Genomic DNA, 27,644 nt, shown 5'->3' with positions numbered 1-27,644 from the left:
TAAATAAAATACAAAAAAATAGGACTGGGAATGTGGCTCAGTGGTCAAGTGCTCCTGAGTTCGATCCCTGGTACGCACCCCACCACCTCAAAAAAAGAAACCCATACATCACTAGCAGCAAGGAAAAGATGGCCTTTCACATAAATGACAATATTTCAATTAAATATCCATTTGTAAAAAAATTAATCTTGGTGACTTCTTTATATCATTCACAAAAAATATATATCCTTTTTGCTAAATAATAATACTGGGACAACTGAAAGAATGTGAATGGATTTGAGAATTAGAATTAGATGGTTTTTAACATATCAGTATAATAATTTTATAATTGCATTGTGATTATGTAGGAGAATATTCTTACTGGAAGAAACAGTTACACATTTAGGGGTGAAGGATAATCATGTTGACTATTGTTAAATATTTCAGATAATTTTATACAGTACTTGCAAATTTTCTGAGGGTTTGAGATTGTTTCAAAATAAAAATGTTAAAAAACTTTTTTAAAAAAGATATAAAAAATTGATCATGTTTATGAAAAGAACATTGTAGTCAAATTTTAGGTGCCTGAATTTTATTTCTTCTACTGACCACAGCTATGTGACCCTGCACAGGTCATTTTACTCTGTTAGACTTTAGATTCTTTCTCCATACAATAGTGGTTTGGCCTGAAAAACCCATGAAGTACTTTCTTTTTTAACAGTTCAGTGATATAAATTGAATTTTATTCCTTCAATATTTCATATTTTGACAGTTGAGTAGGCTCTGTATCATAAAAACAGAGTAGACAAATAAACTTATTAAATAATGTAAGGTACTGTGGTAACGACTGGCTGTGTGGCCCTGGAATAATTACAAATGTTTTTGTATTCTCAGTTTCTTTGCTTCACTAAAAGGATAACAATGCCCATATCATGTAGTAGTTGTAAGAATTAAGAGCATTTCCCTGTAGTAAGTATGTTTTAGTTAGCTTTTTCGCTATTGTGAACAAAAGACCTACAAGAACAATTTTAGAAGATAAAAAGTTTATTTGGGTCTCAGAGCTTCAGAGGTTTTGGTCCACAGATGGTTGACTTTGTTGCTGTGGGACCAGGGTAAGGCAGAACATCATGATGGTAAGGTGTGGAGGAGGAAAGCAACTCAGGATGCAACAATTAGGAAACAGAGAGACTGCTCCACTCACCAGGGGCAAATATATACACCACAGAGCCGTGCCCCCCCAATGACCTACCTCCTGCAGCCATACCCTACCTTCCTGTGGTTACCACACAGTTAATCCATTAAATTGATGATGTCAAGGCTCTCATCACCCCATCACTTCACCTCTAAATTTCCTTTTGTTGTCTTACACATGAGCTTTTGGGGAACACCTCATCTAAACCATAACCAGGTCCTGTTAAATAGTTGTAAACTCAGGTGTGCAACGTGTAAAATATCATAGTTTTTAGAATTAAATCAGTAGTCATATTTTCTTTTCTAAAGTTCAGTACTGTAAATTAAACTTTATGCCCCTAGTATATCACATTTTGAGGAGCTGAGTAAGTGCTGTATGAGGAGAACACAGTGGGCAAATAAATTGTTATATAGCATAGGTTACTGTGTCAGCCTGGAAAAATTACATAAGTTTTCTCTTTTTTTGTTTCTTCTTTAAAATAGTAGTAGAACATGAAATACATTTTACTTTTATACCCAGGCACTGGAATCCCTTACATTCACATGATATAGTTGGGTTCATTTTGTTTCTTAACTTCTCTAGAATCAGATCCTCATAGTATTATTTCCCTTTTTAAAGAAAAGAAACTTCATGTTCAAAAGGGCTTGTGGTCAATAATGCTTTTGTAAGAATTGGGACCGTGCCTCTGACTTAGATAGTAATTAAAAAGTTGCAGACTCCAGTGTGTGGAAATGTAATTAAATCAATAGTCAAGGTTTAAATTATTATGACTCTCCAAATAGAGCTTATTGATGGGGCAATAGGTATTCTGCCTACTGCCATGCCAGTTTGCTTATACAATCTCCCCTGTTCCTTTCTCTTAGGGTTAACAGTAATCTTATTTAATTAACTTATTTAGGTTTTAAGACAGGGTCTTGCTGTGTTACCCAGGCTAGTCTCAAACTCCTGAGCAAAAGCCATCTTCCAGTGTCAGCCTCCCCAGTAGCTGGTTCTACAGGAGTACAGCATCATGCTTGGTTTATCTTGCTTTAAAACTTGTATATTTTATTATAGATTTATTATCCCCCCCATATCTAACATTTCTGGCATATCTGTTAACATTTTCATATACTCAAACATGGGCTTATGTCCTTCAGATGCTCTGATTTGAACTGTTTCTTCTTTATGCCTGCTATTCAGCTGTCGTCCTGGGATTTCTCTTTAGTCATATTCTGTGACCAACTTGTCTCCTTAATCTGTTATTTTTCCTGGTCATGATTTACTCCTTTATTTTACTGATGCATATTCTCAGTGAGGTTCCAAGGAAAGCAAGCATGGGGGATAAAATTTTTGAGACTTTGAGTGCTTACAAATGACCTTCTTTTGCCTTTAATTATTTGGCTGGGTATTAAATGTTAAGTCTCAACCACAGTGCTTATCATGTAGTAGTTGCTCCATAAATGGAAGATGATTTTATTGAAGCAGATTGTAGCAAAGTTTGTTCTCCTATATCCAGCTAGCCATACTTTCCACTTAGTCTACATTTATTTTATTTTTATTCTCAGTTGTGGCCAGTTTCAACAAGAGCCAGAGGAAGTATCTACTTATGTGAAAAAAGGGCTGACAGAATTCTTTTTCACAATATTAGTATCAACTTTTTGTTGGTACTAGGAATTGAACCCAGGGACACACTCTACCATTGAACTTGTATCCCATTCCTTTTTCTTTTGAGTTAGGATCTCACCAAGTCACTCAGGTTGGCCTTGAACTTGTGTTCCTCCTACCTTAGCCTCCCAAGCCGCTGTACCCAACTGCTATCAAAATCCAGTTGATTTCTTAGAACAAAATTATAACATGCTTACACATTAATAATTTTGTGGTGAAATCTATCTTGTCTCTTTAACATAACTTTAAGTCAAATAATTTAATTTAAAATGAATCTGTAATGCTTCACAGTTATTTAAGGGCCATACATGAAGAATTAAATAGCCCAAGGGATAAAATTTGACCACCTGTATTTGTCTACTTGAAAGGTACAGTGTTTAAGAACTTAGACTTTGGAACATGTCTGACTTGAATCCTGTTCTTGCCACTTAACTGCTATTCTTCAGTAAATCACTTAATTTTGCTAACCTCAGTTTCTTCATGTGAAAATGGGGATAATCATATTGTGGGATTATTATAAGTCCAAATAGGTAAGGTAAAAGTGCTTAGAACAGTGTCTAATACTTGGTAAGTTCTCAATGATTATTATGTACATAATCTATGATACATTCTTATTTTTAGAACTGTGCTAATAGGTCCTTTAAACTATATTTTATACAAACTGAGCCTGAGTGAAAATGATTAACACTGTTTCTGCTGTTGAAAATTCTGTTTTTGCTCTTTTTTTGCAGCTACACAACTACTTTTAGCTACTACCCAAATTCTCCAAGATGATCTAATTGATGTCTCTGACCTCAAGATGTTATTGATGAACAATGATCTTTATCCAGCTAATGCCATACTTAATGAAATGTTAAGAAGTATACCTGAACATGGTTAGCAGTTTCAATATATCTATCTTATATGGGACATCCTCTACTGATGGGGTTGGAAGGTATATGGATAGGACATACAAGGATGAAGGGTACTCATTGCAGTGAAATGACTGACGGACACCAGTGTTGTCCTGCTGGTGTGTCAACCCAGAGCTCCATAGGGCCAAACAAAGGGGAAAGTCAGGGTCTACCTGTCCTTGTGGGAAACTGGTGGTGATACCTAGGAGGTGAGATTTTAATAAAAAATACTGATTTTAAATGCTTTATAATTTTATTTTCGATTGACATAATAGTTGTACATATTTTTAGGGCTAGGAGGTGAGATTATCTTGTGAACTGACTGACAGAGGCAGTGATCAGTCAGAATTCCATCCATACAGTAGACCAGGGCCTTAGACCCTTTAGCACCTTCTAAAGGTGCTAACCCTTTAGAAGCTAAATTGTAGTGACATCAAGAGATCTTATGTGTGGGTGCATGTGGTGGTGGCTCAGAGCAGCAGATATTTACAAAGTTACCAAATAATTTCATTATTTTGGTAAATAGTATAACTGAATCTTATTGTTAGGTTCTTAAAATGAGTTGAGAAACATTTTCTTAAAGAGACTTTTTTCCTTCCTTAAATGTTTAGTAGAACTCATAAGTGAAGACTTACGGAACTGGAGTTTTATTTGTGGAATGATTTTAGATTATTAATAATTATTATCTGAATGGAATTGTAAAAATATTCAATTTTCTTGTTAATTTTGATAAACTGTTTTTATAGGAACTTGTTCATTTCATGTACATTTTCAAATGTATTGAACAAAGTTCTTGATATCTGCATGTCTTTTTGATGTCTGCCACATCTATAATGATATCCTCATTTTCATTTTCAATGTTAGCGACATATAGTTTCTTTTTCCCCTCTTGATCAGTCTCCACAGAATTTTCAATTTTATTAATCTTTTGAAAAAAATACAACCTTTGTCTTGATTGATCTTTTTTAAAATTTATTTTCCTTCAATATTTTCTGCTTTTTATTATATTCTAACTTCTAGTGATGAATATTTAGCTTAAAATTTTTAAAGATATTTTTTCTTTTGTAATATATGCTTTGAAGCAAATTGTCTTCAAAGTGCTGGTTTAACTATGTTCTACAAGCTTTGATGATGTAGAATTTTAGTTATCATTTAAGTTAAAGCATCTTATAATTTTTATTTGTTTCTTCTTGACTCATGGGTTTAGAAGAACATTTTTTGATTTCCAAAAATTTGGGGTTTTTTTGTAATTGTCATATTATTAATTTCTAGCTTAATTGCATTGTGGTCAGTGAACATAACTCTCAGTCTTTTGAAGTTTGTTTAGGCTTGCTTAATGGACTATTTTATGATAATTTTGGTAAATATTTTATATGACTGGAAAAAAAACATATTCTGCAGTTGTTGGGTGAGAGTATTCTGTATATCTACCTATTAGGTCGAATTTGTGGTCATGTTAAAAAAATTTTGTATTCTTATTAATGTTTTGTCTGTTCAATAGTTCCTGAGAGAATTTTTTAATATCACAGTTTTCTAAACTGCATGTGTGTACTTCTTATAATTCCATCTTTCAATTCATGTTATTAAGTATATGCCAACAGAATTGTTGTATCTTTTGTTGAAGTGAACATTTCAATAGTAACATGTTTGTTTTTAATAATGCATTTTATTTTAATGTCTACTTTGATATTAGTAAAGTAACAGCAGTTATCTTTTGTTTAGTGTTTGTATAATGTATTTTTGTTTTTTTACTCCTAACTTTTATGTAGCCTAAAGTTTTAGATATATCTTTTATAAATAGTATATGGTTTTGCCAGGTTGATAATATGCTTTTGAAAAATATTTTATTTGAATAAGCTTAGATTTACAGAAGAGTTTCAAAGAAAGTACAGAGTTCCTATACACTTGCCTAACTTCCCTTAATGCTACATCATACACACCATGTCATATTTATTAAGATGATGATATTATTCTTGGGACAGTACTATTAACTAAACTACAGGATTTATTTGAATTCCACTAGTTTTTTTTCCAGAATACCATGTTACTTTTAGTTGTCATGTATTTCTTTTTTTTTTTTTTTTTTTTTTTTGATTTTCTTTTTTTTTTTTATTTATTTATTTATTTTTTTACGTTTACATAGGGTAATGATGTTTATTATATTTTTCCCCTCCCCCCCACCCCTCCCACCCCTCCCACCCCTCCCACCCCTCTTTTCCCTCTACACAGTCCTTCTTTCCTTCATTCTTACTGCTCTCCTTAGCCTAACTCTAAACCTAACCCTAAACCTAATGCTAGCCCGTCCCACCCCCCATTATATGTCCTCATCCGCTTATCAGCGAGATCATTCGTCCTTTAGTTTTTTGAGATTGGCTTATCTCACTTAGCATGATATTCTCCAATTTCGACCATTTGCCTACAAATGCCATAATTTTATCATTCTTCATTGCGGAATAATATTCCATTGTATAAATATGCCACAGTTTCTTTATCCATTCATCAACCGAAGGACATCTAGGTTGGTTCCACAATCTGGCTATGGTGAATTGAGCAGCAATGAACATTGATGTGGCTGTATCTCTGTAGTATGCTGCTTTTAAGTCCTTTGGGTATAGGCCAAGGAGTGGGATAGCTGGGTCAAATGGTGTTTCCATTCCAAGCTTTCTGAGGAATCTCCACACTGCTTTCCAGAGTGGTTGCACTAATTTGCAACCCCACCAGCAATGTATGAGTGTTCCTTATTCACCACATCCTCGCCAACACCTATTGTTGCTTGTATTCTTGATAATCGCCATTCTAATTGGGGTGAGATGAAATCTTAGGGTAGTTTTGATTTGCATTTCCCTTATTACTAGGGATGTTGAACATTTTTTCATATATCTGGTGATTACTTGTACATCTTCTTCTGTGAAGTGTCTGTTCATTTCCTTAGCCGATTTGTTGATTGGATTATTTGTATTCTTCGTGTAGAGTTTTTTGAGTTCTTTATAGATTCTGGAAATTAGCGCTCTATCTGAGGTATGGTTGGCAAAGATATTCTCCCACTCTGTAGGCTTTATTCTTGCTTTTATTTCTTGTGCTATGGGAGTCCTGTTAAGGAAATCTGATCCTGAGCCAACAAGTTGAAGATTTGGACCTACTTTTTCTTCTATAAGATGCAGGGTCTCTGGTCTGATTCCGAGGTCCTTGATCCATTTTGAGTTGAGTTTTGTGTAGGGTGAGAGATAAGGGTTTAATTTCATTCTGTTGCATATGTATTTCCAGTTTTCCCAGCACCATTTGTTGAAGAGGCTATCTTTTCTCCATTGCATATTGTTGGAACCTTTGTCTAGTATGAGAAAATTGTATTTATTTGGGTTTGTGTCCATGTCCTCTATTCTGTACCATTGATCTACCTGTCTATTTTGGTACCAATACCATGCCGTTTTTGTTACTATTGCTTTGTAGTAGAGTTGAAGATCTGGTATTGCAATACCCCCTGCTTCGCTCTTGCTACTGAGGATTGCTTTAGCTATTCTAGGTTTTTTATTCTTCCAGATGAATTTCATAATTGCTTGCTCTATTTCTGCGAGGTACATCATTGGGATTTTAATTGGAATTGCATTGAATCTGTATAGAACTTTAGGTAGTATAGCCATTTTGACGATATTAATTCTGCCTATCCAGGAACATGGGAGATCTTTCCATCTTCTAAGGTTTTCTTGAATTTCTTTCTTTAGTGTTCTGTAGTTCTCATTGTAGAGGTCTTTCACCTCTTTTGTGAGATTGATTCCCAAGTATTTTATTTTCTTCGATGCTATTGTGAATGGGGTAGTTTTCCTAATTTCTCTTTCTGAAGAGTCATCACTTATGTATAAAAATGCATTGGATTTATGAGCATTGATCTTGTAATCTGCTACTTTACTGAATTCACTTATGAGTTCTAAAAGTTTTCTGGTGGAATTTCCAGGTTCCTCTAAATATATAATCATGTCATCAGCGAACAGGGATAGTTTGAGTTCTTCCTTTCCTATTCGTATCCCTTTAATTTCTTTGGTTTGTCTGATTGCTCTGGCTAGAGTCTCAAGGACGATGTTGAATAGAAGTGGTGAAAGAGGGCATCCCTGCCTTGTTCCAGTTTTTAGGGGGAACGCTTTCAGTTTTTCACCATTTAGAATGATATTAGCCATGGGCTTAGCGTAGATGGCCTTTATAATGTTTAGGAATGTTCCCATTACCCCAATTTTTTCTAGTGTTTTGAGCATGAAGGGATGCTGTATTTTATCAAATGCTTTTTCTGCATCTATTGAAATAATCATGTGATTCTTAACTTTAAGTCTGTTGATATGGTGAATGACATTTATTGATTTCCGAATGTTGAACCAACCTTGCATCCCTGGGATAAAACCCACTTGATCGTGGTGCACTATCTTTTTAATATATATTTGTATGCGATTTGCTAAAATTTTGTTGAGAATTTTTGCATCGATGTTCATTAAGGATATTGGTCTGAAATTTTCTTTCCTTGATGTGTCTCTGTCTGGTTTAGGTATCAGGGTGATATTGGCTTCATAGAACGAGTTTGGTAGGGTTCCCTCCTCTTCTATTTCATGGAATAGTTTGAGGAGTATTGGAATGAGCTCTTCTTTAAAGGTTTTGTAGAACTCGGCTGAGAACCCATCTGGTCCTGGACTTTTCTTTGTTGGTAGGCTTTTGATGACCTCTTCTATTTCATTGCTTGAAATTGGTTTATTTAAGTTGTGTATGTCCTCCTCGTTCAGTTTAGGTAGTTCATATGTCTCTAGAAATTTGTTGATGTCTTCAAGGTTTTCTGTTTTGTTGGAGTATAGATTTTCGAAATAGCTTCTAATTATGTTTTGTATTTCACTCGTGTCTGTTGTGATGTTTCCTTGTTCATTCCGAATTTTAGTAATTTGAGTTTTCTCCCTCTTTCTCTTTGTTAGTGTGGCTAAGGGTTTATCAATTTTATTTATTTTTTCAAAGAACCAACTATTTATTTTATTAATTTTTCCGATTGTTTCTTTTGTTTCGATTTCGTTGATTTCGGCTCTGATTTTAACTATTTCCTGTCTTCTACTACTTTTGGTATTGGTCTGCTCTTCTTTTTCTAGTGCTTTGAGCTGTAGTGTTAACTCGTTTATTTGTTGATTTCTACTTCTTTTTTTGAATGCACCCCATGAAATAAATCTTCCTCTAAGTACTGCTTTCATAGTGTCCCAGAGATTTTGATATGATGTGTCTTTGTTCTCGTTTACTTCTAAGAATTTTTTATTTCCCTCCTGATGTCTTCTGTTATCCATTCATCATATAATAGTGTATTATTTAGTCTCCAGGTATTGGAGAAGTTTCTGTTTTTTATTCTGTCATTTATTTCTAATTTCAATCCATTATGATCTGATAGAGTACAAGGTAGTATCTCTATCTTCTTGTATTTACTAACAGTAGCTTTGTGGCATAAAATATGGTCTATTTTAGAGAAGGATCCATGTGCTGCTGAGAAGAAAGTGTATTCATTCTGTGTTGGATGGTATATTCTATATATGTCCGTTAAGTCTAAATTGCTGATTGTGTTGTTGAGATCTATAGTTTCTTTATTCAATTTTTGTTTGGACGATCTATCCAGTGGTGAGAGAGGTGTGTTAAAATCGCCTAGTATTATTGTGTTGTGGTCTATTTGGTTTCTGGAATTGAGAAGGATTTGTTTGACGTACGTGGATGAGCCAATGTTCGGGGCATAGATATTTATGATTGTTATGTCTTGCTGATTTATGCTTCCCTTAAGCAGCATGTAATGTCCTTCTTTATCCCTTCTGACTAGTTTTGGTTTGAAGTCCACATTATCTGAGATGAGGATGGATACTCCAGCTTTTTTGCTGTGTCCGTGTGCATGGTATGTTTTTCCCCATCCTTTCACCTTTAGTCTATGGGTGTCTCTTTCTATGAGATGAGTCTCTTGCAGGCAGCATATTGTTGGATTTTTCTTTTTAATCCAATCTGCCAGTCTGTGTCTTTTGATTGATGAATTCAGGCCATTAACATTCAGGGTTATTATTGTGATATGATTTGTATTCCCAGTCAATTGACTCATATTTGTTTTTGACATGATTTGGTTTCTCCTTTATTTGGCTATTCCTTTAGGCTAGCGCCTCCTGTTGCTGATTTGCATCGTTGTTTTTCATCTCTTCCTCATGGAATATTTTGCTGAGAATGTTCTGTAATGCTGGCTTTCTTTTTGTAAATTCCTTTAGCTTTTGTTTATCATGGAAGGATCTTATTTCATCGTCAAATTTGAAGGTAAGTTTTGCTGGGTATAAGATTCTTGGTTGGCATCCATTTTCTTTGAGGGCTTGGTATATGTTGTTCCAGGCCCTTCTAGCTTTTAGGGTCTGGATTGAAAAATCTGCTGATATTCTTATTGGTTTCCCTCTGAATGTAATTTGATTCTTTTCTCTCGCGGCCTTTAAAATTCTGTCTTTATTTTGTATGTTAGGTATTTTCATAATAATGTGCCTTGGTGTGGGTCTGTTGTAATTTTGTATGTTTGGAGTTCTATAAGCCTCTTGTACTTGGTTTTCCATTTCGTTCTTCAGATTTGGGAAATTTTCTGTTATTATTTCATTGAATAGATTGTTCATTCCTTTGGTTTGTTTCTCTAAGCCTTCCTCAATCCCAATAATTCTCAAATTTGGCCTTTTCATGATATCCCATAGTTCTTGGAGATTCTGTTCATGATTTCTTACCATCTTCTCTGTTTGTTCCACTTTGTTTTCAAGGTTAAATATTTTGTCTTCAATGTCTGAGGTTCTGTCTTCCAGGTGTTCTATCCTATTGGTTATGCTTTCTATGGAGTTTTTAACTTGGTTTATTGTTTCCTTCATTTCAAGGATTTCAGTTTGGTTTTTTTTCAGTATCTCTAACTCTTTATTGAAATGATCTCTTGCTTCCCGTATTTGGTCTTTTAACTGTTGATTGGTGCGATCATTTAATGCCTGCATTTGCTCTTTCATCTCCTCCTTCAATGCCTGCATTTGCTCTTTCATCTCCTCATTAGCTTCCCTGATCGTTTTAATTACGTACATTCTGAACTCCCTTTCTGACATTTCTTCTGCTGTGCTGTCATTGGGTTTTATTGATGTAGTATCTAGGTTTGTTTGGGACATTTTCTTCCCTTGTTTTCTCATAATGGTCAGTTGTCAGTGGAACCCTGAGATATTGCAGTTTTCCACTATTGGCTTATAGTGTCCCAGTAGATTTCCAGTGTATCACCTCCCAGCCTTCAGTAGCCTGATGTCTTGGAGGAATCTGATAAAGCAGCTCATTCGAAGAATACTGCCCCTAGCCCCCTACTGGTTCCACGTTTTGGAACTGGCTCTGTGCGGAAATGCTCTCACTGTGGGCCTGCACCGTGCAGCTGGCCGTGTGGGAAGAGCCCACTGCCGGAGTGTGGAAGACTACCTTGGGAAGACTCAAGCTGCCCTGCCCGGCTCTGCTAAGCCACCTCTATCTGGGCCTGCCACCCGGGCTGAGCTTTACCCAGTGGGCAGACTCACCCGTGGCTCTATTTCAGTCCGAGTCTCTCTGTGCCTCCCCCTCTTAGCTCCTGGGTTCTGGAGCGACCGGGGGTGCAGTCTCCCTCTAGGCCGCCATCTTGGATCGCCCCGTGAAGAGAGCCCGCAGCCGGAGTCTGTCATGTATTTCTGATCTATGATAGTTTCTCTGTCTTTTCTTATTTTTTAGAACCATAACACTTTTGAAGAGTATTGGTCAGATAGTTTGTAGAAACTGTTTAGTTTGTTTTGATTTTTTAACCCTGATTATCTTAGGGATATGAGCTTTTGGGAAGAATGCCACAAAGGTAAAGTGCTCTTTTTATTATAACACAAAAGGGCATATGTGATATCAACATGAATTATTACTGATATTAACCTTCATTACTTAGTTAAAGCAGTATCTGCTAAGTTTCTCCATTGTAAAGTTACTGTTTTCCCTTTTTCATACTGTTTTTGTTAGAAACAAGTCATGAAGCCCAGTCTACATTAAAGAAAAGCCCTATCTCCTGGAGGGGGAAATAACAAAGAATTTGTGAACATGTGTTAAAACCACCATTCTAATTAATACATATTCTGGGGAAATAGTTTGAAGTTGTGCAAATGTTTTACTTCACCTATAAGTGTCTCCCTCTAATTTTAGCATCAGTCAGTGCAATTACTACCTTGGTGTTTGAATGTTGATTGTATACTTCCCTCATTATTTCTACATTTATTATTTTAAAAATTTTCTGTGGGGAATATTTATTCCTTCTTCCCTATTTATATTTTTAATATTATGTCCTTTAATTAAAAGTATTTAGTTTACTTACATTTTATGAGATTAGTAATATATTTAGATTTAAATTTACCATTTTCTAAGTAGTTTCTGTTTCAGCTACCTCTTTCTTATTCTTTCTTTTCTTCTTTTGGGTTGTTTATTTTTAAGAAACTATTCCATTTATTTCTTACCTTAGCTTAGAAGTTTTGCTTTCTTCTATTTCTCTATAATAGTTTATGTAATAATAATTCAATTACATTTACCTTCTTTCCAGAAAATGCAAGGGTATTTTAACTTCATTTATCCGATTATCAATTTGTATTTTATTTTTGTATATTTTAATTGTATAGCTGCTTTTAAGACTTTTCCTTCCTTCTCTCTCTCTCTCTCTCTCTCTCTCTCTCTCTCTCTCTCTGCAGTTTTATATAATGGTTGAAGTTTATAGGATTTCTTGAATTTGTGGCTCGATATCTTTTTCAGTTTTGGAGAATTCTCAGCCATTATTTCTTTAGATATTTTTCCTACTCAGGTTTTTCTTCTTTTTTGAACTCCAGTTACATGTGTATTATATTATTATATTTTCTCACTGTATCCCCGTTTTTCACTCTTCTGTATTTATTTCCTTTTACTTAATGCTCATTGTGTTTTTCTTCTGAACTATGTTTTTCAGGCTATCAGTTTTCTGGCTTTGACTATTTTGTTAATAAGCCCATTTCCTGAATATTTAATTGTGATTATATTTTTCAGATTTAGAATGTAATTTGATTTTTAGTTGTCTGGTTTCCTGCTTTAATTTTTACTTTTATCTTCTACCTCTTTGAACATGGTATATATAATAATTGTTTAGAAGTCTGATATTTCACCCCCCTGGTTTCTTCCAGGTACCTGACCTTTTGTATCCAATTTCAGAGATTGGAATAATTCACAGGAAAAGTGTAGTTTTTGAAAGGCTTATTTAATTTTAGTTACCTTTACTCCAGTCCCAAGTAGACACATTTATCACAGCCCTCTCCTCTCTGTGGATTATGGATTCTAAATCCTTGTTCCTGGACCCCTGCAAGGCTTTCCTAGGTGTTGCACACATTTAGTAGGTGCTCCAGGGGAGAGTAGTCACAAACAGGGACTCATCTGTTTTGTTTCTCTCCTTGTTAGTTTTTTGATGCTGTGAATCATATATTTAAAAAAATATTTTGTCCTGTTTTATTTAAGTTGTCTTCAACAAGAAGATTGATTTCAATAGCCTATTATCTAGGCTAGCCACAGAAGGACAATAACACTACACAATCTGACTCATAGTTAAAAAAGATCTAAAGAAACTGATCTCATGAAGAAAAATGTGGGAGAGTAAGTGCCAGATGCTGGGGAAGGTAGCAGGGAAGATGGTTAGGAGAGATTGATCAGTGCATATGAAGTCATAGACAGACAGGAGGATTAAATGCTGGTGTTCCATTGCACAATAGGATCACTGTGGTTAGTAATATTTTGAATACTTCAAAATAGCTAGAAAAGAGGATTTTGAATGTTTTTGTGACAAAGAAATGAAAACGTATGCGTGATGAAATGTTAAATATCCTAATTTATCCTTAGTGTATACATATATCAAAATTCATATTGTATACCATAAATATATACACCTGTGTCAATTAAAAACAAGATAAAAATATAAAAAACCCCAATTACCCCTTTCCCTAGTGAGTTTTTGTATAGCAGTTCCATAAATTTCAGATATATTTATTGAATCTTCTATGTATTCTTTGTATTTATCCTTATTATTCTATCAATTTATGCTTTATTTATTGCTTTTTAAATGTTTTAAATTAAGGTATGATTTACATGGAGCTAAAGATATAATTACTATGTGTATGACAATACATATATAGGAATGTTCATAACATTCATAATAGTCACTGAAAGTAGTAAAAACCAGAAAAACTTGAATATCCATAGAAAGTAGAATGAATAAATTACATTAATCATATGATGAAATATAAATGATAAAGAATGAACTACTGTAATCAGAAGATTATCTTTTTTTAAAATTTATTTTTATTGTAAACAAATGGGATACATGTTGTTTCTGTTTGTACATGGAGTAACAGCATACCATTTGCGTAATTATACATTTATATAGGGTAATGATGTTTGATTCATTCTGTTATTTTTTCCTCCCCCCACCCCTCCCACCCCTCTTTTCCCTCTATCCAGTCCCTCCTTCCTCCATTCTTGCCCACCTCCCCCCCCCCATTATGTGTTGTCATCCGCTTATTAGCGAGATCATTCATCCTTTGGTTTTTTGAGATTGACTTATCTCACTTAGCATGATATTCTCCAATTTCATCCATTTGCCTACAAATGCCATAATTTTATTATTCTTTATGACTGAGTAATATTTCATTGTATATATATATACCACAGTTTCTTTATCCATTCATCAATTGAAGGGCATCTAGGTTGGTTCCAAAATCTGGTTGGTTATTGTGAATTGAGCAGCTATGAACATTGATGTGGCTGTATCTCTGTAGTGTGCTGATTTTAAGTTCTTTGGGTATAGGCAGAGGAGTGGGATAGCTGGGTCAAATGGTGGTTCCATTCCAAGTTTTCTAAGGAATCTCCACACTGCTTTCCAGAGTGGCTGCACTAATTTGCAGCCCCACCAGCAATGTATGAGTGTATCTTTTTCCCTACATCCTCGCCAACACCTATTATTGCTTGTATTCATGATAATCGCCATTCTAATTGGGGTGAGATGGATCTTAGGGTAGTTTTGATTTGCATTTCTCTTATTACTAAAGATGTTGAACATTTTTCATATGTTTGTTGATTGCTTGTACATCTTCTTCTGTGAAGTGTCTGTTCATATTCTTAGCCCATTTGTTGATTGGATTATTTGCATTCTTGGTGAAGAGTTTTTTGAGTTCTTTATAGATTCTGGAGATTAGCGCTCTATCTGAAGTATGATTGGCAAAGATTTTCTCCCACTCTGTAGGCTCTCTCTTCACATTTCTGATAGTTTCCTTTGCTGAGAGAAAGCTATTTAGTTTGAATCTGTCCCAGTTGTTTATTCTTGCTTTTATTTCTTGTGCTATGGGAGTCCTGTTAAGGAAGTCCAATCCTAAGCCAACAAGTTGAAGATATGGACCTACTTTTTCTTCTATAAGATGCAGGGTCTCTGGTCTGATTTCACGGTCCTTGATCCATTGTGAGTTGAGTTTTGTGCTGGGTGCGAGATAGGGGTTTAGTTTCATTCTGTTGCATATGAATTTCCAGTTTTCTCAGCACCATTTGTTGAAGAGGCTATCTTTTCTCCATTGCATGTATTTGGCCCCTTTGTCTAGTATGAGAAAATTGTATTTATTTGGGTTTGTGTCCATGTCCTCTATTCTGTACCATTGATCCACGTGTCTATTTTGGTGCCAGTACCATGCCGTTTTTGTTACTATTGCTTTGTAGTATAGTTGAAGATCTGGTGTTGCGATACCCCCTGTTTCATTCTTCCTCCTAAGGAGTGCTTTAGCTATTCTGGGTTTCTTATTCTTCCAGATGAATTCCATGATTGCTTGCTCTATTTCTGCAAGGTACATCATTGGGATTTTAATTGGAATTGCATTGAATCTGTATAACACTTTTGGTAGTATGGCCATTTTGACAACATTAATTCTGCCTATCCAAGAACATGGGAGATCTTTCCATCTTCTAAGGTCTTTCTCAATTTCTTTCTTCAGTGTTTTGTAGTTTTCATTGTAGAGATCTTTTACCTCTTTGGTTAGATTGATTCCCAAGTATTTTATTTTTTTCGAGGCTATTGCAAATGGAGTTGTTTTCCTCATTTTCCTTTCAGCTGTTTTGTCACTTGCATATAAAAATGCTTTAGATTTATGCGTGTTGATTTTATAGCCTGCTATTTTGCTGAATTCATTGAGGAGGTCTAGAAGTTTTCTGGAGGAGTTTTTTGGATCCTCTAAATAGAGAATCATGTCATCAGCAAATAGTGACAGCTTAAGTTCCTCTTTTCCTATTCGTATCCCTTTAATTTCCTTGGTCTGTCTAATTACTCTGGCTAGAGTTTCGAGGACAATGTTGAATAGAAGTGGTGAAAGAGGACATCCCTGTCTTGTTTCTGCTTTTAAAGGCAATGGTTTCAGTTTTTCTCCATTAAGAACAATGTTGGCCATGGGCTTAACATAAATAGCCTTTACAATGTTCAGGTATGTTCCTAGTATTCCTATTTTTTCTAGTGTTTTGAGCATGAAGGGGTGTTTTGTCGAAAGCTTTTTCTGCGTCAATTGAAATAACCATATGATTCTTATCCTTAAGTCTATTGACATGATGGATTACGTTTATTGATTTACAGATGTTAAACCATCCTTGCATTCCAGGGATGAACGCCACTAGAAGATTATCTTGAATTATAGTGATAGAAAGTTGAGTGAAAGAAGCCAGACACAGAAAAGAACATATAGTATAATTTCATTCATATGAGGGTAAATACAGGCATACTTGACTGATAGTGATAGAGATCAGGACTTTGGTTACTCCTGTGAATAGAATATTGAATAAAAAAGGGCAGGGCTGGGATTGTGTCTCAGTGGCATGACACTTCCTAGTGTGCACAAAGGCCCTGGGCTTGATCTCTAGCATCCCCACAAAAAAAAAAAAGCAAAACATAAAAAATTGAAAATTAGAAAATGGGCATGAGAAAGAACTCTCCAGAGGAAATGATCTCGGTAATAGTTACATAGATACACACACACACACACACACACACATACACACATACATCCATAAACGTTTCTATGGAAATAATACCCGATCATTTCCAGTTTCTTGGATAAGATAATGTCCATAAATATAATATAATCATTAAATTATATATAATACATATTATAATTATATTGTATATATAATTATACATACAATTACATATAATATGTAATTATATAATATATAATGTGTAATTATATATAATTATGTATAATATATATAATTATGGTAAATTTCTGAGAGAAATTTAAAAATGGAGGCTAAACCATGTTCATGAATAGGGAAACTTACTATCAAATAGATTTTTTTAATCTGTTTGAGATGGGGTCTTACTGTGTTACCCAGGTTGGTCTCATACTTCTGGACCCAAGTGATCCTTCTGCCTCAGCTTCTCAAGTGCTGGCACTACAGGCTTGTACCATTGCATCTGGCTACATATCAAATTTACTTTAATCTACCCAAAAGTGATGCAAGGTTTCAAGGCAATTAGAATCTAAATTTGATACAATTTTTCATGGATATTTTTATAACTTATTTAGAAGGTAAAAGGTTAATAATAGACAGGATATTTCTGAAGAAGAAGACAGAGTGGAGACTGCGTTAGATAGATGTCAACAGATATTAGGATTTTAGAGAAATTGATAATAATTAAGACTATATTATTCATGTGGATACAGACAAATTGATTATAGAATGGAATTGAAACCTTAAAAACAGCACATGCAAGAGTGGAACATACCTATTTGTGCACTATGGCCACAAACCATTGTAATATCTAAGATTTTTTTCTGCTCACTAAGAACCAGTTTTGTCACTTGAGGGTGATACCACCCTCAATGAGAATGCTTGTCCTATAGATATCTTAATTTTTTTGTTGTATCGCTGAATCTGATTTTCAATATTTAAACTTTTAACACATTTGTAAATAATACGGGCCTATAGCCTCCCTGAACCTTCCTGCACTGTTATTTTTATTCTGTAGTTTTATAGGCAAGTAGAAGCTGCTGGAATGGTTTATTTATGGGAGTAATTAGGTTTCTTTCTTTCTTTCTTTTTTTTTTTCATTTCCTTCCTCACTCTGTTTAAGATGAGGAAGGCTTGAATTTTAGGCATTTATTGAAAACTTGTACATGCCATGTAAATGGATTAGACTCCTTAGTTGGTGCTTCTTTCTTTCTTAAGAGAAAGACCTCCTTTAGCAAATTGTGAAAAATAAATGGAAAAGGATGAAAGTGATGGCATAGGTTTTCAAAAGATGTTATTTTAATAGTGTAGACATTAGTTAATGTAGTGATAAATTCAGTAAATATTTGGAAACAAAAGTTGATAATTCTGTGCATGTAGGAGGTAAGATAGGAGCAATAGTCCAGGCTGATTCCCAAGCTTTTATTTTAGCATTTGTTATAACTTGACTGTTAACTTCAACTTTATTAATTCCAAAACTAATATTTCATTCAGCTAAATTTTGCTTTGCATTACAGAGTATGGCAAAGTTACCATTCAAGAATTTATGAGCAAGCTCTCTGATACATTGACAATTCCAAAAGCTGCAGGTGAGTTTTATATGACATGTATTTAATGCCCACATCTGGAAAGACAAGCAGGGTTTACATGTTAAAATAATATAGGCAAAAAGAGCAGTATTGGTGGTATCTCAATACATGACTTCAAAATATATTAGTAACAGAAACATCATGGTACTGGCAAAGAAACAAACACAGACCAGTGGAATAGAATAGAGGACATGGGAATAAACCCACACAGCTACAGATACCTGATTCTCAACAAAGGTACCAAAAACATATGTTGGAGAAAAGATAGATTCTTTAATTAAATTCTGGGAAAGCATAATATCTAAATATAGATATGTAAAATATTGAAATTAGATCCCTCTCACCCTGTATAAAAAAACATTTCAAAATGAATCAAAGACTTACGTATAAGATCTGAAATCTTGAATCTGCAGAAGAAAAGAAGGGAAATACTTCAAGATATTAGCATAGGCAATGGCTTTCTGAGACTCCTGTAGCTCAGAAAATACTAGCAAGAATTGATAAGTAGAATTGCATCAAATCTAAAAACTTCTGCAAAGGAACTTTTTAGGAAACAGTTAACAGAGATACCCTACAGAATAGGAGAAAATCATTGCCTGCTACTCTTCTGAGAGAGGATTAAACCCAGAATATATTAAGAACTCAAAAAACTTAACTCAAGAAAAACCCCGATAGCCCAGTCAATAAATGGGCAAATTAACTAACAGACACTTCTTAAAAGAAGAAGCGCAAGTGGCCACTAATTATATGACAAAGGGTTCAGCATCTTTAGCAATTAGGAAAATGTAGATTGAGATTCCATCTCACCCCAGTCAGAATGGCAGTCATTAAGAATAAAAATAAGCAAGGATATAGTGATAAAAGGAACCCTGTACAATGTTGGTGGGAATTTAAATTAGTATAGACACTATGGAAATCAATATGGAGGTCCCCCAAAATCTTAAACTGAACTACCATATTATCCAGTGATACCACTCCTCAGGAATAATATCCAAAGGAATTATCCAAATAATATCCAAAGTTAGCATACTCTGGAGATACCTGCATACCATGTTATTATACCACAATTCACAGCTGTCAAGTTATGGAATCAGCTTAGGTGCCTGTCAACAGATGAATGGGTAAAGAAAATGTGGTATATATACAACAGAATATTAACCACAAAGAATAATAAAATCATGTCATTTGCAGGAAAATAAATGGAAATAGAGAACATCATGCTAAGCAAAGTAAGGGAGACTCATAAAGACATGTTGCATATTTTCTCTCACATGTGGAATCTAGAGAGGAAAAAGAATGACATGAAAGAAAAGGGAGAGTCTTAGAAAAGAGGAAGGAGACCAGGGAGAGGGTGGAAATGATCAAAATGTATTATATGCTTATATGAATATGCTCCATGAAACCCATTATTCTGTATAATTAATATGCACCAATAAAGAAAAAATATAGAAGTAAAGCACAGGTAAGTAAGAAATAATCTGAAGGTAAAATAATTCAAGATTAGAGTATATATAGCTTTTATTTGAATTATAGGGCAAATATTGCTAAGCTTACCCCAAATTTAAAATTATAGGTAGTTTTACTTGATAATGCTAGAACATTACCAGATTATGTATTTGAGATTATTCAGTATTCATATTTGATTTCTGAACTGAGTAGAAAATTATAAATGGTTCGAAGATAATTTTTAAAACTTGACTAACCTACTAGAATAAACTTTGATCAACATATTCTATATTCCTCTGAACAACCACCTTTCTACTCTCAGCTTCAATGATTTTAACGTTTTTAGATTCCACCCAAGTGATATCATACAGTTCTGTCTTTCTGTGTCTGACTTACTTACCTAAGCATAATGTCCTCTAGTTTCATCTATGTTATTACAAATAACTGTATTTACTTTTTTTTAAAGGCTTGATAGTATTCCATTAGGTATTATCACATTTTCTTTATTATCTGTTGCATAAAATATGTACAAAATCTGTAGGAGGAAAATACCAAAACACTCCTGAAAAACAACAAAAAAATTATATTGTATTTGTGAAGGTATGTGTACTTGCATGTATGAAAGCACACTACAAGCAAAGTGAAGGTCAAATAACAAAATAGGACAAGCTATTTGCAGTGTCCTATATATTGCAGATGAAAGGATGGTATTCTTAATCTGTAAGGTACTTTTAAAAAATGAAAAAATGAGACCAGAAATATAGAAACATAGACAAAATATGTGCACATGTTATTCATTAAAATTATGCAAAATCCCATAACATATTCAAACATGTTCAACTTTACTTATAATATGAAATATGTAGATTAAAATTTAGATTGGCAAAAAATTTAAAAACTTGACAATGTAGTCTCTTGGTTAGGTTGTAGGGGAAAAAACATGTACATATTACTTTGGGGTATGTAAAATACTGCCATTCTTGGAAATTTGGCAATATCTTACAAAAAAACTATATAAATTTACCTATTTGGTGCAGCAATGTCACTTATACAAACTTACCCTGAAAGTGCCCTTCAGAAATATGAAAATAAGGTTATTCATCACAGAATTATTTGAAATTGTAAAATAATTGAAAACAATGCATAAACATTGGAGATGGGTTAAATAGTTTATATATACAATACAGCATTATTGAACTGTAATAAAAGAATGAGTAAACTGTGAACTGATATGGAAAACTTTCCAGAATAAGCTGTTAAGAGGAAAAAGTAAAACAAAAATAGTGATAACCATGTACCAAAATTTATGGGACAGTATGATGACAGTTCTAAGAGGAAAATTTATAGCATTGGGTACCTACATTTAAAAAAAAAAGGAAAAAATCCCAAATAAATTAACCATACATCTCCAGTGTACCATAATCAAGTGGGGTTCATCCTAGGGATGCAAGGTTGGTTCAACATATAAATATCAACATATAAATAAATGTAATTCATTATATCAATAGACTTAAAGATGAGAATCACATAATTATCTCAGTAGACACAGTTAAGCATTTGACAAAATACAACATCCGTTTATGCTCAAAACACTAGAAAAACTAGGGATAGTAGGAATATACCTCAACATTATGAAAGCTATATATTTATGGTAAACCCAAGGCCAACATCATTCCACATGGAGCAAAACTGAAAGCATTCCCTCTAAAAAAAGAACAAGACAGGGATACCCTCTTTCACCACTTCTATTCAACACAGTTTTTGAAACCCTAGCCATAGCATTTAGAGAGAGAAAGAAATTAAAGGGATATAAATAGGAAAAGAAGAGCGCCCTATCCCTATTTGCTGATGCCATGATTCTGTATTGCAGAGGCCCAAAAAACTCAACCAGAAAACTTCTCAAACTCATAAATAAAATTCAGCAAAGTAGCAGGATATAAAATTTACCCCCATAAATCAATTGTGTTCCTATACACCAATAATGAATCAGCTGGAAGAGAAATTAGGAAAACTATCCCATTCACAATAGCCTCAGAACAAAACAAAACAAAACAAAACAAACAAAAAAATACAAAAATCCAAAACCTTGGGAATCACTCTAACATTGTAGAAGTGAAAGATCTCTATAATGAAAACTACAGAACACTAAAGAAAGAATTTGAAGAAGACTTTAGAAGATGGAAAGATCTCTTGGTTAGGCAGAATTAATATTGTCAAAATGATCATACTACCAAAAGCACTATACAGATTAAATTCAATTTCTGTTAAAATTCCAATGATGTTCTTCATAGAAATAGAAAAAGCAGGCATGAAATTCATTTGGAAAAACAAGAGGCCTAAAATAACCAAAACAGTCCTTAGAAAAGTGGAGCAGGAGGCATTACAATACCAGACCTTAAACTATACTACAGGGCTAGTAACAAAAGCAGCATGATATTGGCACAAAAACAGACATGAAGACCAGCAGTACAGAATAGAAGACACAGAGACAAACCCACATAAATATAGTTAGACAAAGGCACCAAAACATACAGTGGAGAAAAGACAGCCTTTTCAACAAATGGTGTTGGAAAAACTGGAAATTCATATGTAGCAGAATGAAATTGAACCCCTATCTCTCACCCTACACCAGAATCAACTCAATGGATCAAGGACCTAGGTATTGGACCAGAGACCCTGTGCCTACTAGAAGAAACTGTGGGCCCAGCATCATGTCAGGTCAGGAACTGACTTCCTCAACAAGACTCCTGAAGTGCAAGAAGTAAAATCAATAATCAATAATGGTATGAAATTGGATGGTATCAAAGAGCTTCTTCACAGCAAAGGAAACAAGCAAACAACAAGCAAGAACGTAAAGAGAGAGCCTATAGAATGGAGGAAAGTCTTTACCACTTCTACCTCAGAGCATTAATCTCCAATATATATAAAGAACTCAAAAAATGTAAGATCAAAAAAAGCAACCCAGTGAATAAGAACTAAACAGTCACTTTACAGAAGAAGTATGAATGGTCAATAAATATATGAAAAAATGTTTAACATCTCTAACAGTTAGAGAAATGCAAATTAAAAGTACACTGAGATTTCATTTCACTCCAGTCAGAATGGCAACAATCAAGAATACAAGCAACAATAAATATAGGGGAGTGTAATGGTTAATTTGCATTGACAACTTGATTGGATTAAGAGATGCCCATGAACAAAACAAAACAAAACAAAACAAACAAAACATGGGTGTGTCCATGAGGACGTGTCTAGGAATGATTGGAATGTGGGATAGTGAGAAGTGGAGACCCTCCCTAAGCATGGACAGCACTGCCCGTAGGATGGTGGCTTGAATGGAATAGAAGTTGGAAGAACAAGGAGCTCTAGTCTTCTTGAATGGGTTCTTGATTGCTGCTTCAATTATCTGAGGATATCGGATAAATGCCTTCCAACAAAGAAAAACTCAAAACCAGATAGATTATCAGCTGAAATCTTCTTCATATTATTTCATGAAGTATAAAGGAGGGGAGAACTTCCAAAATTGATTCCAGGAAGCCAATATCACCCTAATACCAAAGCAAGATAAGATACTTCAACGAAAAAAAACTATATACCAATATCACTGATGAACATAGATACAAAAGTGCTGATTAAAATATTAGCAATATGTATTAAAAACACATTAAGAAGATTGTACACCATGGTCAAGTTGGCCTTATTGTAGGGATGCAAGATTTAAAATATGCAAATCAGTAAATAATTCATATCATAAATAGAATTAAGGACAAAAATCACATGATTATTTCAATAGATGCATAAAAGCCTTAACAAAATTCAACACCCATTTATGTTTAATAACTCTGAAGAAACTAGGGCTAGAAGGAACTTCCCTTGGTGTTATAAACGTTACATATGGCAAACCCAAAGCCAGCATCATGCTAAATGGGGAAAACGTAAATCATTTTCTTTAAAATTGGGAACAATACAAGGATGTCAACCCTCCACTTCTTTTTATTTTATTTTATTTTATTGTAAACAAATGGGATACATGTTGTTTCTCTGTTTGTACATGTCGTAAAGGCATACCATTTGTGTAATCATAAATTTACATAGAGTAATGCTGTTTGATTCATTTAGTTATTTTTTTCCCTTCCCCCCCACCCTTCCCATCCCTCTTTTCCCTCTATACAGTCCTTCCTTCCTCCATTCTTGCCCCCCTCCCTAACCCTAACTCTAACCCTAACACTAACCCCTCCCACCCTCCATTATGTGTCATCATCCACTTATTAGCGATATCATTCGTCCTTTGTTTTTTTGAAATTGGCTTATCTCACTTAACATGATATTCTCCACTTTCATCCATTTGCCTGTAAATGTCATAATTTTATCATTCTTTATGGCTGAGTAATATTCCATTGTATATATATACCACATTTTCTTTATCCATTCATCAATTGAAGGACATCTAGGTTGGTTCCACAATCTGGCTATTGTGAACTGAGCAGCTATGAACATTGATGTGGCTGTATCTCTGTAATATGCTGATTTTAAGTCCTTTGGGTATAGGCCAACGAGTGGGATAGCTGGGTCAAATGGTGGTTCCATTCCAAGTTTTCTAAGGAGTCTCCATACTGCTTTCCAGAGTGGCTGCACTAATTTGCAGCCCCACCAGCAATGTATGAGTGTACCTTTCTCCCCACATCCTCGCCAACACCTGTTGTTGCTTGTATTCTTGATAATCGCCATTCTAATTGGGGTGAGATGGAATCTTAGGGTGGTTTTTGATTTGTATTTCTCTTATTACTAGAGATGTTGAACATTTTTCCATATGTTTTTTGATTGTTTGTAGATCTTCTGTGAAGTGTCTATTCATTTCCTTAGCCCATTTGTCGATTGGATTATTTGCATTCTTGGTGTAGAGTTTTTTGAGTTCTTTATAGATTCTGGAGATTAGTGCTCTATCTGAAGTATGATTGGCAAAGATTTTCTCCCACTCTGTAGGCTCTTTCTTCGCATTGCTGATAGTTTCTTTTGCTGAGAGGAAGCTTTTTAGTTTGAATCTATCCCAGTTATTAATTCTTGCTTTTATTTCTTGTGCTATGGGAGTCCTGTTGAGGAAGTCTGGTCCTAAGCCGACATGTTGAAGCTCTGGACCTACTTTTTCTTCTATAAGATGCAGGGACTCTGGTCTGATTCCGAGGTCCTTGATCCATTTTGAGTTTAGTTTTGTGCATGGTGAGAGATATGGGTTTAGTTTCATTCTGTTGCATATGGATTTCCAATTCTCCCAGCACCATTTGTTGAAGAGGCTATCTTTTCTCCATTGCATATTTTTGGCCCCTTTGTCTAGTATGAGAAAATTGTATTTATTTGGGTTTGTGTCCGTGTCCTCTATTCTGTACCATTGATCCACCTTTCTATTTTGGTACCAATACCATGCCGTTTTTGTTACTATTGCTTTGTAGTAGAGTTGAAGATCTGGTATTGCGATACCCCCTGCTTCACTCATTCTACTGAGGATTGCTTTAGATATTCTGGGTTTTTTATTCTTCCAGATGAATTTCATAATTTCTTGCTCTATTTCTGTAAGGTACATCATTGGGATTTTAATTGGAATTGCATTGAATCTGTATTGCACTTTTGGTAGTATGGCCATTTTGACAATATTAATTCTTCCTATCCAAGAACATGGGAGATATTTCCATCTTCTGAGGTTTTCTTGAATTTCTTTCTTTAGTGTTCTGTAGTTCTCACTGTAGAGGTCTTTCAAAACTCTTTTGTGAGATTGATTCCCAAGTATTTTATTTTTTTCGAAGCTATTGTGAATGGGGTAGTTTTCCTAATTTCTCTTTCTGAAGATTCATTGCTTATGTATAGAAATGCCTTAGATTTATGTGCATTGATCTTATATCCCGCTACTTTACTGAATTCACTTATGAGATCTAACAGTTTTCTGGTGGAATTTCCTGGTTCCTCTAAGTATACAATCATATCATCAGCAAATAGGGATAGTTTGAGTTCTTCTTTTCCTATTCGTATCCCTTTAATTTCTTTGGTCTGTCTAATTGCTCTGGCTAGAGTTTCAAGGACGATATTGAATTGAAGTGGTGAAAGAGGGCATCCCTGCCTTGTTCCAGTTTTTAGGGGGATTGCTTTCAGTTTTTCACCATTTAGAATGATATTAGCCATGGGCTTAGCATAGATGGCCTTTACAATGTTAAGGAATGTTCCCACTCTCCCTATTTTTTCTAGTGTTTTGAGCATGAAGGGTGCTGTATTTTATCAAATGCTTTTTCTGCATCTATTGAAATAATCATGTGATTCTTAACTTTAAGTCTATTGATCTGGTGAAGTACATTTATTGATTTCCTGATGTTGAACCAACCTTGCATCCCTGGGATGAAACCCACTTGATCATGGTGCACTATCTTTTTAATATGTTTTTGTATGCGATTTGCTAAAATTTTGTTGAAGAATTTTTGTGTCGATGTTCATTAAGGATATTGGTCTGAAATTTTCTTTCCTCTATGTGTCTCTGTCTGGTTTAGGTATCAGGGTAATATTGGCTTCATAGAATGAGTTTGGGAGGGTTCCCTCCTCTTCTATTTTATGGAATACTTTGAGAAGTATTGGAATGAGCTCTTCTTTAAAGGTTTTGTAGAACCCAGCTGAGAACCCATCTGGTCCTGGACTTTTCTTTGTTGGTAGGCTTTTGATGACTTCTTCTATTTCATTACTTGAAATTGGTCTATTTAAATTGTGTATGTTCTCCTCGTTCAGTTTAGGCAATTCATATGTCTCTAGAAACCTGTTGATGTCTTCGAAATTTTCTATTTTGTTGGAGTATAGATTTTCAAAATAGCTTCTAATTATGTTTTGTATATCACTTGTGTCTGTTGTGATATTTCCTTGTTCATTCCGAATTTTAGTGATTTGGGTTTTCTCTCGTCTTCTCTTTGTTAGTGTGGCTAAAGGCTTATCAATTTTGTTTATTTTTTCGAAGAACCAACTATTTATTTTGTCAATTTTTTGTATTGTTTCTTTTGTTTCAATTTCATTGATTTCAGCTCTGAGTTTAACTATTTCCTGTCTTCTACTACTTTTGGTGTTGGTCTGTTCTTCTTTTTGTAGGGCTTTGAGCTGTAGTGTTAGGTCGTTTATTTGTTGAGTTTTACTTCTTTTATTAAATGCGCTCCATGAAATAAATTTTCCTCTAAGTACTGCTTTCATGGTGTCCCAGAGATTTTGATATGATGTTTCTTTGTTCTCATTTACCTCTAAGAATTTTTTAATTTCCTTCCTAATATCTTCTTTTATCCATTCATCATATAATAGCATATTGTTTAATCTCCAGGTGTTGGAGTAGTTTCTGTTTTTTACTCTTTCATTGATTTCTAACTTCAATCCATTATGATCTGATAGAATACAAGGTAGTGTCTCTATCTTCTTGTATTTGCTGACATTACCTTTGTGACATAATATATGGTCTATTTTAGAGAAGGATCCATGTGCTGCTGAGAAGAAAGTGTATTCGCTCTTGGTTGGATGGTATATTCTATAAATGTCTGTTAAGTCTAAATTATTGATTGTGTTATTGAGATCTATGGTCTCTTTGTTCAATTTTTGTTTGGAAGATCTGTCCAGTGGTGAGAGAGGCGTGTTAAAATCACCTAGTATTATTGTGTTACGGTCTATTTGGTTTCTAAAATTGAGAAGGATTTGTTTAACATACATGGATGAGCCACTGTTTGGGGCATAGATGTTTATGATTGTTATATCTTGCTGATTTATGCTTCCCTTAAGCATTATGAAATGTCCTTCTTTATCCCTTCTGACTAACTTTGGCTTGAAGTCCACATTATCTAAAATGAGGATGGATACTCCAGC

The 27,644-nt window shown here is 34.4% G+C and overlaps 1 protein-coding gene across 1 annotated transcript in view; it reads left to right on the top strand.

Moving 5' to 3' along the window:
- Positions 1-27,644, top strand: part of Efcab13 (EF-hand calcium binding domain 13) — a 163,110-nt gene that overhangs the window by 108,023 nt on the left and 27,443 nt on the right. The window contains 2 exon segments of the mRNA XM_047543767.1: positions 3,547-3,690; positions 18,258-18,329. Coding sequence (XP_047399723.1) covers positions 3,547-3,690; positions 18,258-18,329 — 216 coding nt within the window.

Source organism: Sciurus carolinensis, chromosome 3 (genome assembly GCF_902686445.1).
Source record: "Sciurus carolinensis chromosome 3, mSciCar1.2, whole genome shotgun sequence".
In the NCBI taxonomy this organism is placed as follows: Eukaryota; Metazoa; Chordata; class Mammalia; order Rodentia; family Sciuridae; genus Sciurus; species Sciurus carolinensis.
The sequence above is the reverse complement of the archived record's forward strand: the minus strand, read 5'-3'. Positions and strand labels throughout refer to the sequence as shown.